At 49.2% G+C, this 21302-nt stretch overlaps 1 protein-coding gene across 1 annotated transcript; it reads left to right on the top strand.

The window, feature by feature from the left end:
- The first annotated feature begins 2220 nt into the window (after positions 1 to 2220).
- On the top strand, positions 2221 to 3935 carry MAGEF1 (MAGE family member F1). Its single transcript, XM_058730710.1, has one exon. The coding sequence runs from the start codon at positions 2490 to 2492 to the stop codon at positions 3435 to 3437; it is 948 nt and encodes a 315-aa protein (XP_058586693.1). The 5' UTR covers positions 2221 to 2489; the 3' UTR covers positions 3438 to 3935.
- The last annotated feature ends 17367 nt before the right edge of the window (positions 3936 to 21302 follow it).

Raw genomic sequence — 21302 nt, 5'->3', positions numbered from 1 at the left:
ATTTTCCCATTTGTAAAATGAGGATAATAATATCTTCTTAGTGGGATTTGTGAGGACTAAATTATATTGTACACAAAACGTTTGGCACAATGGAAACTCATAAGAAACAGCCTCAAGCTAGGCTGTAATAAACATCCTTCTCTTCATTCACACACTTTCCATTTTTATCATATAGTATTAGTGGATATATATTTTCAGAAGTCTTTAAAACGAAGAGCTCATGATTATATCTAGAAAAACCAAACAGATATTTACTTAAAGTAAATGTTATTTCCTATGGAAACAAGTAAAGCCTTCTGTCACTTATTCAGTGACAATTACGTAGTGAATGCCGATTCTGAGGGGTTCTTCAAGGGTTAAAGACATAGCCCTAGCTTTTAGGATGTTTGGTTTTAAAGGGTAACAAGGTAAACACAAAAATAATAATAATACAAAGCACAGTATGGTCAACAATAATTAACATCGATTCATATGGTGGCTAAGAGCGTGGTCTTTAGAGTCATACTCCATGGTTCAGATCTCAGTCATGGGATGTTGGGGAGTTACTTAACATCTTTGTGTGCTACTTCGTTCATAAAATGGGAATGATAATACCATTTCTGTGGCAGGGCTGTCATGACTAGATGAGTTAATACATGTGAATACTTAGCACAGTATCACACACTAAAATATGCAATAAGTAATAGCTAATAGTTCCACTTATGGAACACTCAATACGTGTAGAGCACTGCATTAAATATATGCATCACTTCACATCATCTCCATAATACCGTTACGGCTATTATATCCATTTTACTGGTAAGGTAACTGAGGGGCAGGGTGTTTAGGTAACTTGCCCAACATTACATAGGTAGTAAATAGCAAATGCCAGAGGAGAGACAGATCTATAAAATGGGGATGATGATAACAATAGTACTTACCTTAATAAGAATTAAACTAATATTTTAAAACTGGTTAGAATAGAGCCTAGTACATAATAAGGTCTATGTAAGTGGATGTTAAATAAATGTAAATTGCTATGGTGATTGAGAGATGGCAGTAAATAACTTCCACACATGGAGATTAAGGAAGGCTTTGGAAAGGTGACATTTAAGCTGAGCCCTGAAATAGAAAGAAGGAAGGAAGGAAGGAAGGAATGAACGAAGAAACGAAAGAAGGAAGGAAGGAAGGAAAAGTGAGAGAGAGAGAGAGAGGAGAAAGAACTGGGGGTATGTCAGGGCACCTGGGTGGCTCAGTTGGTTGAATGTGGGACTCTTGATTTCAGCTCAGGTCATGACCTCAAGATTGTGGGGTCAGACTCCATGCTGAGTGTGGAACCTGCTTGGGATTCTCTCTCTCCCTCTCCAGCTCTGCACCACCCCCCCACCCTCCCATGCGTGCTCTTTCTGTTTCTCAAATAAAATTTGAAAAAGGAAAAAACTGGGGATAAAAAGGGAACAAGTAATGGGACTAGCTAAATTTGATGAGGTCAAAGAATCTCCCCATTCCTCCAGTCAGTGGCTAATTCTGCCAGCTGTACTTCATTATATCTCTTATCATTTTTCTTTCATCCCTGTATAATATGCTATCCTCACTCCGTCATTATCCATTTTACAATATTTATGGAGAGCCTCTAGGTGCCGGGCACTGTTCTGGGCACTGGTAATACACCAATGAACAAGACAGGCCAAGTCTCAGTTCCTATTCTGCACTATAATAATACTCCAAACTGGATTCTCAGCTTTCGGTGTCCCTACTCCAATCCATCCTGCAAACTGCCACCGGGCAAACTGCAAAGATATAGATCTGGCCCCAACACTCCCTTGCTTAAACTCCCTGTAGTGTTTCCCATCGTGTTTAGAATACATTTCAATATCCCTAGTGTCCTCTTCAAAGTTCTTCACTAATTGGCCCCCACAGCCTCATCTCCCAGCCTTCACCTCCCTGCACTATGCACTTGAACCAGTAAAATCGCTGAAAATCCTTTATACACACACTTATAAATAAGCACTTGCTGGAAAGACGTGGTTAGTACTCCATCCCTTTTTCAACCTTGTCCATGGAAACATTTCCCATTCTGCGTGCTTTGGACGAAAAAGCCCTAGTTAGCCCCTCCGGCTCTGGAGCCTAAAAGACAGCGCAGAATGCACACTTCCCACCTCCCTTGCACGCAAATCCAAACCCAGAGGGAGCCGGAAGGGGAGGGGCTTCGCGCGGCCCCGCGGCCTCCATCTTGGCTGAGCTGGCCGGAAGTGGCCGGGCGAACGGGAGCGCGGGCGCGCATTGAGCCTGCGCCGGGGCCGCGCCGTAGGTGTTCTGTGCCGCGGCGTTGCGGCGACCGTCCCGAGTCCTCTGCTGTGCCGCCCAGCAGCCCGAAAGCCCCCTCTGACCTTTCTCCTAGTCCTCCTCCCGCCGCCTCAGCCATTGTCCCACCCCTCCGCCGGGGTTTGCGCAGCGGCTTGCACACCCCTCGGCCCGTGTACGCGCTCTGCACCTGCACTCCCGAAAACATGTTGCAGAAACCCGAGAGCGGGGCTCTCCCCATCCCTCAGGCCGAGGGGAAGGATGGCGGCCGTGACGGTGAGACCCAGGCCCTGACCGCCTCTCAGGAGGAGAGTCCCCTCCTGCAGGAGAGCTCCAAGGAGGATCTTGGCGCCGGGAGGGAGGAGGGGGCTGCGGAGCCCGCCCTCACCCCAAAAGGCGCGAGGACCTTGGCAGCCAAAGCTTTGGCCCGGCGCAGGGCCTACCGCCGTCTGGATCGGACGGTGGCCGAGCTGGTGCAGTTTCTGCTGGTGAAGGACAAGAAGAAGAGTCCCATCACTCGCTCCGAGATGGTGAAATACGTTATCGGAGACTTGAAGGATCTGTTCCCTGAGATCATCGCAAGGGCCGCAGAACATCTGCGGTATGTCTTTGGTTTCGAGCTAAAACAGCTTGGCCGCAAGCACCACACTTACATCCTGATCAACAAACTAAAACCTCTGGAGGAGGAGGAGGAGGAGGATCTGGGAGGAGATGGCCCCAGATTGGGTCTCTTAATAATGATCTTGGGCCTTATCTACATGAAAGGTAATAGTGCCAGGGAGACACAGGTCTGGGAGATGCTGCGTCGGTTGGGGATGCGTCCGTCAAAGTATCACTTCCTCTTTGGGTACCCGAAGAGGCTTATTCTGGAAGATTTCGTGCAGCAGCGATACCTCAATTACAGGCAGGTGCCTCACACCAATCCGCCGGAATGTGAATTCTCTTGGGGTCCCCGGAGCAACCTGGAAATCAGCAAGATGAAAGTCCTGGGGTTCGTGGCCAAACTCCATAAGAAAGAACCCCACCACTGGCCAGTGCAGTACCGTGAGGCCCTGGCAGACGAAGCCGACAGGGCCAGGGCCAAGGCCAGAGCTGAGGCCAGTATGAGGGCTAGGGCTAGAGCCAATCAAAGGGCCGGTATCCACCCTTGGTGAGGGCTGGTGGATAGGTGGCCAGCAGGGTCCTCCTGGTTATGAAAGCTACTGTCTGAGTCATAAGTAGTATCGTAGGGTGTAGGCCGTTAATTAGAAGTTGAATTTGTGCAACTAGGTTTTGTATCTTGCTATGTTTTGTTACATTTTACATACCGTTACACTGATGTTTATAAATGAGATTGTTCTACTTTTTCCTGTAGGATTTTGTTGTAGAGTTTTGCTGGTTTTGTAAAATGGATTGAAAACTTTACATCTTATTGTGTGATCTTGGACAAATTACACAGCATTGTAATGCTGTACGTTAATGATTTGAAGGAACTCAGCAGTATAGCTGATTGGTATCTAGCTTCCCGATGCTTTTTGTCTATATTGTATAAAGAAAAAAGACTAGCATGTACCTCTATTTGCTTAGCTATTATAGTACCTAGAGAAAAATGAAAATGCAGTAAATTAGAAGTCTATCCTGATACACTTAATAAATTAAACATTTGCTGAGCATCTGCTTCTGTGTGGTGTTTGGGGCATTTGGGGATAGCATGCTAAACAAGATAAAGGTCCTCCTTTTCAGAACTGGAAAGGAAGTAAATAAACCAGAAGTTACAGTGCAGTGAGTTGAAGGCTACAGAGGGACCCCTAACCCAGCTGGGTGATTGGGCTTGCCTGAAATTACCTGTAGTCAGACTTTAGGGGTACAGGGGAAAGATAGGGCATGTGGAGGGGAGGGAAAGGAAAAGAGGAAGAAGTTGGGAGTGGGAAATGGGACTGCCGAAAAGAACTGAAAGTCACAGATATTCCTCAATAATATGGGAAGAAAACTTGATACGTAGCAGAGCTGAAGAACACCCTACCTTCCACAGTGCTCTTGTTCCAGGGCAACTCATTACAGTGCACAAACAGTGATGGTGACTATTAGCATTTTGGTCCTCTCCATCTCCCTTCTCTCAACCTCTACAAGGTCCCCACTTCTACCAAAGCTGTCAGAGATCAAATACTGTAACAATTCTAGAATAATATGTCACGGTGGGTGGAGGGTTCATGTGATATCCCCTACTACCCCAAGAAGTTCCACTTCAAGATTTCTCCCCTGGCACTAGGAAGCCTAGGGCCCTCATCCCTGTTTCCACCTGCTGCTTTCCACCTGCCACCTCCCATTTGGAGGAGACTTGTAAAGCATTGCTCACATTCTTTTTTTTTTTTTTTTAATGTTTATTTTTGAGAGAGATAGAGCTCGAGTGCAAATGGGGGAGGAGGGAGCACAGAGAGAGGGAGACACCAGAATTGGAAGCAGGCTCCAGGCTCTGAGCTGTCAGCCCAGAGCCCTATAGGGTTCAAACTCATGAACCATGAGATCATGACCTGAGCCGAAATCAGAAGCTTAACTGCTTAACCGACTGAGCACCCAGGCACCCCAGCATTGCTCACATTGTTAACTAGCCATGAAGGGTCATCTACATAAGCAGCTGGGGGCCTCTGCAATGCCTGCCACCTTCATTCTGGGGGTAAGTCCTGTAGAAAAGATACATAGAGTAATAGGGAGAGTAGAAACCAAACCAGAGATGGGTGTAGAGGGGACTGTGAAACCAGCCCCCCTGCAGCTGCCATAGAAGAGCTGCTTTTCTTCTCGTTACTGCCCGTTTTCCCTGCTTTCAGCTGTGTTCAGATAACATTTCTGAGTATGTTAAGGTCGGTGTGGAATACAAATAACTTTGGGACACAAGCCCAGAGATCCAGCAAACCAGATGGAGACCAAAAGCTCTAAGTTTATGGACAAAAAAGTGTACTAGTGAATAAAAAGATGACTTCTGGACAGTTCATAATTCATTAAACAGAACTATTGAGTGCCCACTGTATGCTGAGGACTTTGCCGGGTTACAAGATTCATTTGGGAAGACTGGCTTGGCCCTCAAGGAACAGTGACAGTGATAATTTCTCACATTTGCATTTTCTCACCAGCAATGTGTGCACCTGAGGGTCAGATCACTTGCTGATTTGCCTCAGGTCTCTAGGTCAGCCAAAGGCAGCACCAAGACTAAAACCCCAAGCCCTCGGTCCCCCAATCTAGTGTGTTTCACTTTAGCACATTGTTCTCCATTCCTGGCTTCCAGTATGTTGTGCATGGTTTTAGTTATCACAATTCCAAAACACAAGCGGGGCCTGTATAATTATCTCCAGTCGCCATGGTAGTCTTTATGGCAGTGACCTAGCATAGGGACACTCCCCCATTTTACCTGTAGCAGATGTGACTGCCGAAACTCAGACATGTAACACCTAGCAAAGACAGTACTAATAACAGTACCATTTATTAAACATCTAATATAGGCTAAAGGCATTTCCCCCCTGCTTTTCACAACCATACTGCAAAGTAGGTATTACTAAATACCTCCATTTTATAGACGGTTAAGATGGTAATTCTTGCCATTTATCCTTGCCATTATTTACCTAAGAGAAGCCTGCTTTTTAATGCTTTTAACAATTAATGGCAACTTTACAGGGTAGATACCTGTTCCATTTTGCACGAAGCAAAGAGAGAGAAGCTAGAAAGTTCTCACAGTGTCTGACAAGGATTGCCACTGAAGTCCGAGTCAAAAGCTTGCACTGTTCACTATTTTACATTTCCTTCTTTTTTGGGAGTCTTTCCAGGCTTGGGTCATCTGTCTCTGGACTCATGTTCTTTAAACACTGCTGTCTCTCTGGAGATACAAACAAGGATTATGTAGCCAGGCTAATTATGACAAGACACTGGCCTGCAGGAGGGTAGAAAGGAAGCTAAAATAAAGTTGAGGGATTACCTGTTAACACTGATTGTAGCTCTGCTCACTCTCTCCCCGGTGTGCTGAACATCGACTACGTGTAGAACGTGTCTCTGTGCTCAAACTCAGCATGTTTTGCCCTTTATAGGCCATGTTACCTCAGTCTTGTTTAGTCTGTTCTCTCCACTACACTTCAAATTAAGACATTCATGCCATGGAACAAGCAAGTAACCTTTGTGGACCTGCAAATATGATTCCCAGCATTGCTCCCACATGGTACAAAGGGCTGCCAGAACTCGTACCCTTGCCTCAGCGTGAAAGATCTCCCATGTCACAAATGTCATCATCAGCTTTTCAGAAGTACTGAAAGTATGGCCTCTGGGCGCATGTGTAGAGCAGACATTGGCCATAGTGAGGGCAAGAGACAACGTCTCTTGTTGCTTACGGTCATTCACATGAAGGGGAAAAATGGTCTGGATCCCCCTCTCCCCCTTCAGGCACAAGCAGAACTAATGTTTGCTGGGCGAAACGGTGGCTGAAGAAGCAGGGCATTGCTGTGGGGGGAGTGGTGGCCATTGGATTATTCCAAACCATACGTATCACGCTGCAACTCGGAAGCAAAGCCAGTGAAGGAAATTTCCTTGAAAACTGTGAATCATGTCTTGAACAATGGGAAGCTCTCAGTTCAACCATGGCCTCTGCAGAGATCCTAGCACTCGCCAGAGTGGGGACTTTTGACCCACTGGAAGTTGGAGAATGGGTGTTTGGAAACAGGCTCAGGTTGATTATAGCCCCAACATGTAGGAGGCACATAGTGCCCCAGAGGTGGCAGGCAGCTCATCTAGAGCCCCTGTAAATCAGGCCTCAATTCACAGGCTCAATCACAGTTTCCACTTGAGATAATTATGCTCCTTGCCTTGGTCATGGTGGCAATTGATGCTTGTACAAATTATTCCTCAAATTGTGCAGCCCAGCAGAGATGGTAACAATCATCTCCCAGCAGAAACAGAATGTACTAAGGTTAGGTATTCTGAAAAGTGTCCTAATCAAGGCCTTTTAAAAATCATGACTATGTGCCTTTGAACAAGGAATTCCAAACTCAGAAGACTGAAACTCTAGGAAAAAGTTTAGTGGGCGATGGGAGTAGTGGTCAGCTACAATCGACACCCCACACCACATTCTACCAACTGAATGCAGACCCTGCCCAGTTCCCAAGCCAGTCGTGATCGACAATGATAACGGCCAGCATTTATTAAGCCTTATGGATCAGGCATGGTGCTAAGGATGAAAACTGCTTTGTCTCACGCATCTGCACAACAGCCTCAATATTACAATGCTATAAGGGAAACCACAAGGGAGGAATAATTCCTTCTATTCTGTCAATGCACAAGTTAAATGACTTGCCCAAGCTCATGACATCGCTAGTGAGCAGCAGATCTAGAACTTGAACTTAAACGTTCTGGGTTCTTGTGGGCATTCTACCCTTCTGGTCTTCGGAAGGCTCTTGGGGAGCAACGAACCCCCCTTTGGGAAAATGGAAAGAAAAGCTCTCATCCTGCTCAGTTATACCATAACCTAGAGCACGCAGGCTAGGGAGTAAAGTGATGAGGGAGAGGGGCAAGGGGACTTCTCTGGTTGTAGGGTTATGGGCCTTTGGTCACAAGAAGAGAGAGGAATTCTTGAAGAATGACCCCCCCTAAGCACCATTTCTGTGCTTCCCAGAGTGGGGGAGTTAGTGCAAGGGAAGCAGCAGCCTCAGCCTGAAAGTATTCAGGAGCCCTCCTGGGTGTCGAGCACAGCGAGCGGTGGCCGCATCCCCGGGACCCATGGGGACAGAGGTGACCTGAGATGGAAAGCTCCCGGCCCCTGAAGCAGACGGACCTGCATTCCAGTCCCACTCTCTGCCACCTGAACTATCTAACCTCTCTGAGTTTTGGCTTCCTACCTCAAAATCTCTGAAAACTGAATGAGGGAATTACCAAGCACCTGCCACAGTATCTGGCACATGGTAACAACTGTTAACATGAAAGGTATTGACTCATTCAACAAATATTTTGTGAGCATCTTCTCTACACGTTAGGCACGTTAGACACAGATGCTAAGGAGTGAGATTACAGCAAAGAACAAAAGGGACAAAAATCCTTGTGTTCACAGAGCTTACATACTAGTATTAGGAGACAGATAATAAGGTAAAGAAGTATAGCACACAGCATGTCAGATAGAGATCTATGTCCTAGGGAGAAATGAAATAGGACCAGGGAATAGGTACTGGAAGGGTGTGCAATTTCAAATTGCCTGGTTAGGGGCTCCTGGATGGCTCGGTCAATTAAGCAGCCCACTCGATTTCTACTCAGGTCATGATCTCACAGTTCATGGGATCAAGCCCCACATCGGGCTCTGCACTGACAGTGCAAAGCCTGCTTGGGACTCTCTCTCTCTCCCTCTCTCGCTCCCTCTGCCCATCCCCTGCTTGCGCTCTCTTTCTCTCTCTCAAAATAAATGAACTTTTTAAAAGATAAAAGAATAATTACAATAAAATAGCCTGATTAGGGAAAGCCTCTCTGGGAAATGATATCTGAGTCAAAACTGTAGGTGATAAGCAGGAAGCCCACAAGCTCTCTGGGGGGGACTGTGGAATGGAGGTGCTGGCAGATGGCATAGCAAGTGTGAGGGCTCAGGTGGGAGCAGGCCAGGCAGGTTCAGAGAAACAGCTCCCAAAGCAGAGTGAGCCGAGAGGGAGGGGTCAAGTAGAAGGTCATGCGGGTTCCTTTGGCACAAGTGCCTGAAACAGTGAATGAAGATGGATCTGTACCCAAGCGTCACCATAGAAGTTCACCAGGGGAAGAGACCACCGTGACCTTAGGCTGTGCCGAGGTGTCCTTTGGGCCCAGAAGGAGAAGGAAAGAGAAAATATTCTCCCTCCATAGCTTTTGTTTCTCTAATTACAAATGCTTATAGTTGAAAACTTGGAAAGTTCCATAAGAATATAAAGAAGAAAACACATTCTCAGGAAGACTGGCACCCAGGGGGCACCTGTGGTTAATGGGGTGGCATGGTTTTATGTCCATCACCACGGTATTTGGTTTTCACCTGCCAAGGGTATAAATGATTTGTTGCTATTTTAACAATGAGTTACAATGACAGCACGCCTTACTCTTTGCAACATTTCCTTCAGATATTTTCGGGAGCTCCCAGTGTCTTCTCTGATGATGTCACGAATCATCTGTCCACAGCAGTCACCATGCCGGGCTCATGGAGGCCCATGAAAGGACCCTCTGCTGGAGATGCTCCTTCTGGTGTCCCCCCCGCATCAATGGCTGCTGCCTCCTGTGATGCCCCCAGGATTCTGGAGAGCTGCTGCGTCTAGACAGAGGTGGACAGAGCATCTTTCTCCCCCACTCTTAGCTAAGGTGTGTCACCCAGGTCCCAAAGCAACAGTGCCAGGCCCTCTCCAACCTCCTCTGGAAGCCTGCTTGTCTCTGCCTGTGATCTCTTGCAAGTAACTCTCTAAACTTGAGCTGAAAATAGCCAAGTCACCTACACAGGGACCAGTCTAGGCTTCCCCCTCCTCCACAATTCCTCCCCTCAAACCTTAGGAGAAAAAGGAATGTAAAGGCGCTCCCTCTCTCCCTAGGGATGGCTATTTACATTGCTGAACCAGAACATTCAGGCTGATAATGACCACATGGTTTCAGGTTCACGCTGCTTTTCCCCAAAGAAAAGGCTACCCCAAAGGTGAACTAAATTCTCTACCTCTAGCAAACTGCTAACAACTCTAGCTCCCTCCTCCCCTCTTCTCCCACCTGCTCAGCATGTTTTCAAAACCAGGAGTGTTATATGGTGTGAGAGATGGCTAGGGTTTAGGTAAAACTTTGGGATGGGGAAAAGGATTCCAGGCACGGGAAACCATCCCAGCAAAGGTACGGTTGCAGGAGTGTGCACAGCGTCCTGGGAACTGAGAGGGGACCGGAAGGTTGGGGCAGAGTCTGTGGAAGAGAGGAGAGGGAGCTGTGGCTGAAGGGAGCAACAAAGAGGGGTGGGGGGTGCCTGAGGGGGGCAATGAGCACATGGCAGTACTCTAGGAAGGTGAACTGGCTGGTCAGGAGGGGGTAGCTGGAGGCAGAGAGGACAAAGGGGAGACCCTGGCAATAGTCCAAATAGGAGCTGATAACAGCCTGATTGGCTGGGGGACTAACTTGAAATGATTTGATAACTGATTAGCTGTGGGAAATGAAACAGAGGGACATGCGAGGCACGACTCAGCAATTTCAAGCTGGCATGATTGGAAGAAACCGGAGTTGTTCACCAGAACAGCTGGATGCCCAGAGGGAGCTGGCCAGGGGTCAGGAGACAGATGTGGCTTCAGGTACATTGAGTCTCGATTGCTCAGCTGGATATCCAATGGACACTTAACAATGGAGCAGAGGAGGGACACTGAGGCTGCAGGTAGGCGCTCTGAGTCAGCCTCTCAGAGCACATAGCCCAAACCAGACTTTCTGCGTGGGGAAGTGTCTAACCCAGAAACCTGACCCACCTCTCCCCCGGTCATGGGCGAGAAAGCGAGGATCTTGGAAGCCCCAACAGATCACACAGAAATGCAGTCCTGCCCCCACAGATGGTTTTGGGGCCTGCTTCTGGATCCATCTTCTAGATTCACTTCTACAAATGATCTGCGGGCTCAGATGAAGGTCTCCGCGTGGCCAGGAAGTCATGAAGCTGGGGAAAGAGAAGCTGCAGTTTGTTGTAGCTGGGTGTCAACGAAGGGGCGGCCACAATGCTTTGTGGACACTAGAAACAACTTCAAACAACAGAGTCACAGTGCAGCTGGAAAGACTCATGACAGACCCAAGCCAAGGCTTAAACAGCCAAAGCATTGGGACTCCAGACTTAGTGGCCTTTCTCTCCCTGCCTTATAGCAGGCCTTCTTGCTTAGAAAGGAACTTTCCAGGCAACACCATCACCTTTAATCAGACCTGAGACATCTCCACAGCACAAGATATACTCTGAGGGACAGGGGTTCTCACTCAAGGAGAACCCACATGTTCAGACCTCACCCAGACACAAACATGAACTTGGCACACACATGTAAATATATCTCCTCCGACTCCATAGAAGAAATGAAGAAAAAATACCATTTGGCATCCGTCATATACCATGTACTTTGCCTAGAGCCCTCCAAGTATTCTTGCATTAAGTCTCACAATTATGAGACAGAGATTGTTTTCCCATTTTATAGAAAACTGAGGGTCAGAAAAATTAAGTATTTTGCCCAGGATCACATACTTGGAAAATGGCAGATGGGGGCGTCCGAGTGGCTCAGTCAGTTAAGCGGTTAAGCGTCCGACTTCGGCTCAGGTCATGATCTCACAGTCTGTGAGTTTGAGCCCCGCATCGGGCTCTGCACTGACAGCTCAGAGCCTGGAGCCTGCTTTGGATTCTCTGTCTCCCTCTCTCTCTGCCCCTGCCTGTTTGTGCTCTCTCTTTCTCTCAAAAATAAACGTTTTTTTTTAATTGAAAAAAGAAGATGGCAGATGGTTCCTGACCCACGTCTGCCTGTCCACTCATGTGTTATTCTTCTTCCTTCTTCAGAGAAGTAGACACAGCAGGATCATACACACAAACACACCCACCCCCTCTACACTACAAAATCCCCATAGAATGTAAGCCCCTTGGAGGCAGGATCTTCATTCTGCTCACTGATATATCCCAGGCATCTGGGACCGTGTCTGGCACATAGTACACACTCAGGAAATATTTTGTGGCTGTTGTCAAATGAATTACATGAATATATGCATATATAACACTCACCTATGCACATCTACACACACACACACACACACACACACACACACCTTCACATACACTTATAGACACATTAAATTCACCACCTGAAAGGAGATCCCAAGTAAGCGGGACCCAGCGCTCAGAGCTGCCTGGCAGGCCTGCTCCTGGAGGGGTGACCTCAGCCTCACGAGCCCACAGCTCATCTCCCCAGTCTCCTCCCCGGAGCAGGCAACTGGTGTTAGCACGGCCCACGTCCTTCTCTCCCTAGCTCAGTCAAAACAAAGAATTTTCCTAAAAGATCTCTACTAAGAGAGAAAGCAGAGAACAATAAATCAAGAAACTGCAAGGTCCTGAGTGGAGGAGTCGACAGAGCCAGATTCTTATCCTCAGCCATGCCCTCCAGTCTGGCCTCAGCCTGGCTCGGCTGCTAAGGCAGTCGGCTCGCAGAGCCTGGGCCCTGCTCGGATGCCAACGACTCAGATGCCCGGCCCGGGGGAGGAGGGAGTTGGCACAGATGCTCGATCTGGGGGATTCTCTCTTCCTCCAGATACTGCTTCTTCTGCTGTCGGGGCACAGACCCTTCTGCCACGCTGGCCCTGGGCGAACTGCAATTTTACACCCTCCTTGCCATCTGCTGTGCCCTGGGTTTGTAAACCAGGCTGGTCCAACCCAAGTTACTCGGTAGGCCTGTGTAAATCCCTTGATTAAAACCCGAACAACCTTAATTCCTTAGAGTCTCAGGGCTCTGCCTGGGAAGGCTCCTGACTACCTCTTGGCCTCATCCCACTCCACCCCTTCATCTGGTCTCCAGCAACATTTACAAAGCTGTTCTGATTGATGTACCAGAGCCCAAGATTCCAAGGATCGATTTATCCAGATACCTCAAATGACTCCAGATCAGACCTCAGACTAGTGCATCAGCATCACCAGGCCTCTGAATTAAAATGTAAATTCTGAGCCTGCCCAACACCAGCTGAATCAGAATCTCTGCAGGTGAGGCCCAGAATCCAGCACTTTGAACAAGCTCCCCAGGCAATTCTCACACTCCAGAGTCTAAGAAGCAGCACTTCAAATCTCCTACATTCCGTACCTATCCTCACGTATATGTAATAATAGCTAAAACATTTATTGAGCACCTACTATACGCCAGGAAGCATTTTCACATATCAACTCAGTTAACCTTCACAACAGTGCTGTGAGGGAAGTGCGTCACCCTTCCCACTAACCTGCGCAAGGGTGCACAGCCATGGGTGGGAAAGCCAAGAATCGAGCCCCGGCCCCGTGACCTGGGTGCCTGCGCGTAACCGACACACTCTCTCCAGTACACGCGAGTTTACTCCCACACACCCACCGACTCCCACACCGACCACACACAGGACCCTCACCCCTCAGAGCCGGCGGCGAGAGGAGACCGGGGCCAGGGTATTTTCAAAGGCTCCCGGTCTCTTTCCCACCCCAAGTCTGGCGTACACAGACCTGAGCCGAGACGGCCAGCAGCCACAGCCAGCGGGGCCAGGGCGTTGGCGAACCAGCGGCTCCAGGGCTCTGGCAGCACCCACAGGCCCTGAGGCTCAGCCCCGCCTGCTGCAATGCGTGTGCCTACTACAGGCCTCAACTGCCGGGGCCCCGCACCCTGCGCGCCAGCCTCCGCTGCCCAGAGTGTCCTGGCTCCCCGAGACCTGAGCCCCTGACAGGGCCCTCCTGGAATGCTGCAGCTAGAGAGCAGATGTGCTCACAGCTCTCTCCAAAAACTAGTCTTCTTAGGAATCCTGCCACGGGGGAAAGGCAGGGGGGTGGGGGAGGGATTGGAAAAACAACCGAAATACCATAACACAGAAAAGCGATCCAAATAAAAAGCAGCAACTGTGTATCTGGAAGGAATAAACTGAGGAGGAGAGGCGCAGAGTTGAGCAGCGTGGCCACGAGGCTGCCAACCTTGGAGGCTGGGCGGTGGGGGGGGGGGGGCGGTTGCTGGGGCTGGGCGGCAGCCACCGACTGGCCACAGGGCTGCTCTGGCCGGGGACTGGGGTGCGGGAAGAACAGAGTCTGGGCTGACTCATGGGCATGAAGAGTGGATCTCAACCAGCATCCTCCTTCCCAGAGCTCCAGGCACTGTGTTCTTTAGTTCCCAAAGCCCCAGCATTCAAGACATATCTAGAGTGTTCTTCTCACTGTTCTCTGCTTAGGCCCACAGAAAGAGCCAGACCAGCCTCACTGGTATTCTGTGCAGGGGGAGAGAGGACTTTCTCAGAAGACGGCTGGGATGCTCTGACAGTGAAGGAAGCAAGGTGGGAGAGATTTAGTTTGAGGCCACAGAACACAGAACTAAAACACATCCCCACCCACTTGTCTCCCGATGAGTAGTGCAAACTTGGGCAACTCACTTATGTGCATGGAGCCCAAACTTCCTCACCGTAAAATGGGCTAATACAAGCTCTCTCTGCACAGCTCAGGATCAAACAAGACTGATGGGATGGACAGGGTATCAAGGCTTGTTTCGAGCACAGAAAGCAAGATGGTGGTTGGTCACCACATATGGAGTCAGAGAATCACCTACTTACTAGCCAGGAGACCTTGGAGTAGACAGCTAAACCATCTGTGCTTAAGAGAACCAAAGCCTAGGTGAAAAGCTATTGAAAAGCTTTTTTTTTTTTTTTTTTTTTTTTTTAATTTGAGAGAGAGAGAAAGCATGTGAAAGTCAGGGAGAGGGGGTGAGAGAGACAGAATCTTAAGCAGGCTCCATGCTCAGCATGGGCTCAATCCCATGACCCTGGGATCATGACGGGAGCTGAAATCAAGAGTCAGATGCTCAATTGAGTGAGCCACCCAGGAGCCTAAAATGCTTTTATAAGCAGTAACTGCTACCAACTCTCACTCCTAAGCCATGTATCAGGTATAGAAATGAGCATTTTCACATACCTGTCCATATATTTCTGTGAGGTGTTATTCCCATTTTACCAATGGGAAAACAAGGCTCAGGAAAGTTAAGGAACTTCTGAAAGCTGGCAGATGCAGGACTTGAACCATATCTGTCTGTGGAACCCATGCCCTCTCTCCTACTGCAACTTAGTGGGCAGGGATGGGCAGTGTCACAGTTGGGAAGCTGAGAGAGGAGACTGAGTCCTGGCAGAAGAGACCACTGGGGACATCTGGCAGTCCAGCGGGCTGGGGCTCTGGGTTTGACCACTGCAGGAGGCTTGGTGGAGGGAGGTACCCAGACCTGGAGGAACTAAAGCCCCCAGTGTCCCCATGACAACCTGAGGCCAGGCGCCCAAGGTTTCAAAACTGATATAAGCCACCATGAGGGAGATAGCCAGACAGGGCCTGGGGAACAAAGCGGGGAGCATGAGAGCTGCTAAGTAGGTCAGCAGAGCATCAAACTGTTGAGCGAGACAGGTGAGAATCTGGGAACAAGCTGGATTATTAACAGATAAAAGGAGGCCCACATAGGTCACCAGGATGGTGCAGAAATAAACTCCATAGCCACTGGAGAGGCCTCCACTTACATCGCTTGCTCTGTGAGACTATGAGGGCTTTCAGATGGACACTTTATTAAGGCCTAGCCTCCAGCACAGAAAGCAAGATGGCGGTGTGTCACAGGATATGAAGCCAAAGAATCAGGTTTGAGACCTACTTACTACCTACTTACTACCCTGTAGTAGCCCCTTAACCTCTCTGTGCTTGAGAGAGCCAAAGACTAGAGAGAAGCAGAGCAAAGAGTTTCCCTCCGTGTCTGCTCTCCAGGCCCTCGTCCAAGCCCCTGCCCCTCACCCCCTCTGTAAAGCCTGCCATTCTGACAGTGATGAGCCACTCCCTTCCTGGTGCCTCGTAGCCCCTGCTCATGCCTCAGATGTGCCCACGGTTTTGACCATTCAACTCTAACGACTAGCGACCAGCATGTGTATCTGTCACCCACCAGGACAGATGGGCACCCACCCTTCTCAAGGGCAGCCCATCGTGTGTCTGAGAGAGGGGCTGGTTAAGTGTTTGAGAAATGAAGGAGGGACTAAGTGAACAAAAATTCACCAAGGGAGTTTCCTAAAGCAGGTAGCGGTCGATCTGGGTCTTAAAGAGAGTTGCTATATTTGGATAGTAACTTTTCTTCAAAGAAATCAAAGCCAAGCTCTTCTTGGCTCTTTGTACCTGAGTTAGTCAGCCATACCAGTCCCCGAGTGCTAGAAGAACTCTTTTAACAATGATTATTTATTTGGTCCATAAGCACTTAATGAGCATATACTACATGGAAGATTGCAAAGCAAAAGCTAAAAATATATGGGCCTTGTCCTCAGAAGTGTAACTGTGAAGTGACTGGGAATGGGGTATAGATAAACACATGGATAATTATAATCTGTGACCACCTAGAGGATTCCATGGCAGCATATTAAAGAGATAACCAATCCATGTAGGAGGGGGCAAGGAAACATAGGACTGTCATGTGTGGCTGTTCAGGTTGTGCACTGCACTGTACAAGCCAGAGTGCTCCCTGGAGTTGAGCAATGCAGGGGCTCCGTCCTTCTAGGCCAGCAGCATCTGAAGCCCTGCTGCCACCTTCAATCCCCAAATGCTAGTTCATCAGTTTGGCCCCATTGGGTCTTTCTTCTCCTCCTCTGACTCCCCTCCTCTCTGAGAATTCCTTTCTCCAGTCTTCCAGAGAGGGTTTATTCAGGGAAACTCCCCCCAGGAGCCCCTGCTATCCCTTTTCTCCTATTAGCTGTATAAAGCAAGCTGACTCCTTTCAGAGAATTACATTTTTGGGAAGTGTGATTCATGGGGAAAGAACTCTTTCCACGGCTTTCTAACCTTTGATGTGACCCCAAAAAAACCTGTGGCTAATACAGAGCGATCTAAATCTCACAAAGCTCATAAACACAAGAGCTGCGCTGCATTGGGCCGTGAAAAAAGGCCTCTGGCTAGCCAGCTCCTGCCACCAGCTGGAGGAATTTTCCCCATTCTCACCCTTCACCAACAGCCCTCCCTACAAATCCTCCACTCTCCTGTCAGCTCCTGCAGGGGCAGTGTCCCAGGACCCCAGTGGCTGGGAGAGGGGCTTGCCAAGGCCCGCATGGTCCACCGGTCTGTAGCTGGACCCAGAACTTCCACCCCCCAGTTCTGATAGGATAGGCCTCAGTTGTTGAGCAAGGGGAAAAAAAGAGGCCAGGGAAACATGTAATATACAGCCTCTTTGATGCGAAGAACAGGTGGGGCCAGAAGGGTGCCTGTGAATTGTAGATGACATATCTGTAGAGGTCGTACCCATTGTGGACACCAGCAGCCTGGCTGAGACTGAGGTTTCTGGAAGTTTCCTGAAAAGCGAAACAATATAAAGGAAGTCTATTTTTCCCATGAAAATAGGGACTAATAGATATAAAGACTAATCCACCAGCAACAAATTTAATGAACTAGAAACCGTATACCTGTTCCGTATATCGCATACCTCTTTTAAAGCAGGGTATCGCACAAACAGGACAAGGAGGTAACTAATGAGATAATATAAATGAAACGCCTCGTGGAGCGTCTGGCTTATGGTAGGTGATCAATAAACGGCAACTGTTATTATAATGCCTTATTTTATTATTGGAGAGGCACGAAGCAGAGCAGGGAGAGGGGCCATAAAGTTTCCAGGAACTAGTGAGAGGCCCTGCCTGCCTGCCGGCCCGGGAAGGGGCCCGGACCTCCGGGCTAGGGTTTCACATCGGGAAGCTGGCCGACTGCAGAGGACATTTGGGCTCCTGCTGCTCATGCTGAAAATAGTAGCACCACACAGCCGGCCACAAAGGCAGAGGACCGGGCAGTGGCCAAAGTGAAGTGACTGCTGGCCTCAGGACACTTCTCCCAGGTCTTCCTTTCCTCCCCGACACCCCCCACCCCCACCCCGCCAGTAGCACACAGCAATGACGAAGTCCAGGGCTCTTAAGGCAAGTGTTCGTCACTGGGTTTGGGCCTCACAGGTGGTGGGATCCTAGGCCACCACTGTCTCTGTCTCTCTCTCTCTCTCTCTCTCTCTCTCTCTCTCTCTCTCTCTCTCTCTCTCCGCAGGCGGGGAATGGGGCCTGGTGAGCTGCCAGCAACCATCTCCCAGGCCTTAGCGAGTCTGCCCCCATCCCTCACCTTCTAGCTGGTCGGTGACATGGGCGCTGACCCAGGCGCAGGACAACTGGAAGAAGGGGATCATTTCCTACCCCTCTGAGCACTGTGGGGGTCTTGCCCTCTGGGAGGGCTTTCCAGGGATTCTCCTCCCCCATGGCCAGGGGTGTACCAGAAAGGAGACTTTTGTTCTCTTCCAAGGATGTGGCTGCATTGTAGGAAGGACTTGGTCATGCGTGTCCCGGTGGGGCCACCTCAGGTGTGGGGCCAGCTAACCACCCCCCTTGAAACACCACCCATGGCAGGGAGGCATCTACCTTCTCAGCTTGTTAATTTCACACCCAACACCTGGGAAAAATTACCTCCCCTCCCCCTCTGTTTTCCCCACCTCCACTTAAAACGGATTCACACTTTCTCTACTGAAGGGAGAACAGAAGGGATCTCCTTTCTGTGTGTGCAGGGAGTCAAAACAAAAGGAGAAACCCCAGGGACTTGTCACTGAACACTGCCCCCACCCCACCTCCAACCTCCATTTACCCTGTTTACTGTCCAGGATTTTTGGTCAGGAGACATCACTTTATCACTTGTGTATTCTCACTGTTTACTCCTTTTGAGCCTCAGGGACTCATTGGTGAAATGAAGATAACAATAGCACCCCAAGAGGTTGTTCGAGAGGAGTAAGAGGAGGTATGAGAAAGTGCTTTGCAAACTGGAGTGCCACACGACAAATTGTTGTGATTAATATTACAGAACTGCAGGTACTATAAAAACAGCCACTGTCCCCCCCCCCCCACAAAGCAGTACCCCCAAAGCCTGTGTATGTTTCTAGACTGGAGTGTCTGTGCCTTGCTGCCCAATCCCACAGTAGGGGGTGGCCAGGGTGAGCATGGGGGTGGTCAGGACGGGGCAGGGTGAGGACAGCCCTGCCACCATCATCATGCAACCTCCGGCAAGAGGACCGTGATTGTAACGCCCTAAAACTGAGTGAGGTTCTCTCCCCAGGGACTGCCTCACTCCTCCAGAGCCAAGTAGACATAAAGAAAGGGAGAAGCGGGGACTCAGGAACCAGCCTTAAGTCATGCAACTTCCCCAAAGCCAGCCCCAAAGGCAGGGCCCTAAGAGCAAACCATCAAAAGGGGCTGATCCCTAAAATCAAATCCAAGGTGCTCCCCAAACCCCAAGAGCTCAGCTTGGGAGGGGCCAAGGTGACAGAAACCCCAACAACAGCTGTTGTTTGTTAAGCCTGTGCTAAGTGCCTGGTGTCCATTTTCTCTCATTTGACCCTAATCATAGCCCCACCAGACAGGGTGCCATTCTTCAGATGAGGCTCTGATCACATGTAATTTGCCTGAGATTGCTCATTTAGTTAGTGGCGAAACTGGTCAAGGTTTGAACAAGGTCTAATTGGGTACAAAGCTCAGAATCACTGTACTCACTGCCTGCTTGCCTGTGGGCTGGCCCCAAATGGCAGGGTGGGCTGGGCTAGCTTCCGGGCGGGGTCCCCGGGCACACCAGGGAGGGTGGGAGCCTAAGTGGAAAGGAAGGTTGTTCACTCTCAGTAACTGCACTTCTGGACACCGACCCACCCTGCACGCACCGGGCTCAGACCACGGGGTGGCCCTGCCCTTGTGCCTGACTGGCTTAAGTGTCAAGGGTGGCCTGCTCCAGCACTTGACTCCAAACGTAGGGGAGGCACTGGTGGGTTCCAGAAGGAGGTCTTCCCACTTCCCTTCCTGCAGAACAACAGGAATTAGATTATGGAGGCCAAAGGACCCTGCTCTCCGAGAGGAGGACACAGCCCTTCAGACTTGGACTCCCAGACAGGCTGTGGAAAAAAGTGCCCCAAGCCCTCATCCCAGGGAAGGTGCTGGCCAGCTCTCCAGGGTGCCCTGTTGAGTTCCCCCCAGCTCTGTTCTTGTCATCTCCCAGGAAGGGGTAGGGATGAGGTGGCCTGGGCTGAGCCAGAAGATGAAGGAATGCAGATCAAATCTTATGGTTTCTGTTGGGATGCGTCATCCCAAAGGAATTTTTCTTTCCATCTATTATAAAAGTCGTTTGGACATATTACAGAAAATTTGGCACATACAAGAACTATCTGTAATTTCACCACCACAACACAACCACTGGTAACATTTTCATGTGAGTCCTTCCCTGATCTCCCACTTCTTTTAAGACTTTTAATAATTGTAATTATGTCATTTCCAGAATGTGCATCTGGATTTTCCCACCACTTGTCACGATATTACAGTCTTCTTTCCACGTCACCATGCAGGAGGCCTGCCCTCCTGTGCACGGCTGCCCGTGAGTCCATCGTGTGAGTGAAGACAAAGGCTTTCACCATCTGATTTAAGAGTGTTTGTATTTGCAGTCATACAAAAGTAGAGAACTTGAATCACATTTAGCCAAGCCTTTCAGAAACCACCTATTTGGAAAAGAATAAAATTATATGGACTCAGAGGTGGTCCAGAAAATCCAGGCAGCCCTTGATTGTGGCAGATTGGAGAGGGGTCCTTCTAGTAGGGGAGGCACAGCTGGGGTGGGGTTGGGCCACCTGCCAGCAACCCAGGAAGCACAAAAACCAGGCATCTGGGACTGCTGTCTTTTCCAGAGCCTTCCTGCACTCTTTCAGGGCCTGCCTGGGGTAGGTAGTCCTGAATGCTGTGGCCCACTGCTTGGAGCAGAGCACAGACCCCAGTCATCTCCAGGTGGGTCCCAGTCCACCAGTTTGCTCAGGGACACTCTCAAGCAGGCACTTTGAGGGTTATTCAGTATTTATCAAGGGGTACTGAACGAATCATGAGTCCTGTTGCAAACAGGAAGAAACCATCCCTGCACCCAGAAGCTTATATTCTAGTTACTGAAGAATTTAAAATGAAATCAGGGTACACAGGTGGCCAATGGCTCACAATCTGGAGTCAGACTTAGCTGGGTTGAGTGCATCCCCGTGGTTCCCCTCCACTTACTGAACAAGTAAGTTGCTTCCACCTTTCTAAGCCCCAGCTTCCTCATCTGCAGAATGGGGTTAATCTAATTTACCTCGAAGAGTTGTGGTAAGGATTAGAGACAATATATGTAAAGGGCCAGACATTTGGTGGGCTCCCGGAAATGTTGCTTATACTTAAAGTAGCACAAAACACATATAAGACGCTAAAAAGATGCCTCATAGACCAAGGGGGTCAGAGCATTGAAGGGTGATGAAGTGAAGAGTTCATCCAGGGCAGGGATCTTAACCCTGGCTACACATAAC

This window comes from Neofelis nebulosa, chromosome 5 (assembly GCF_028018385.1).
Source record: "Neofelis nebulosa isolate mNeoNeb1 chromosome 5, mNeoNeb1.pri, whole genome shotgun sequence".
Taxonomy (NCBI): Eukaryota; Metazoa; Chordata; class Mammalia; order Carnivora; family Felidae; genus Neofelis; species Neofelis nebulosa.
Note: the sequence above shows the minus strand (reverse complement) of the source record. Positions and strands in the feature narration are given on the sequence as shown.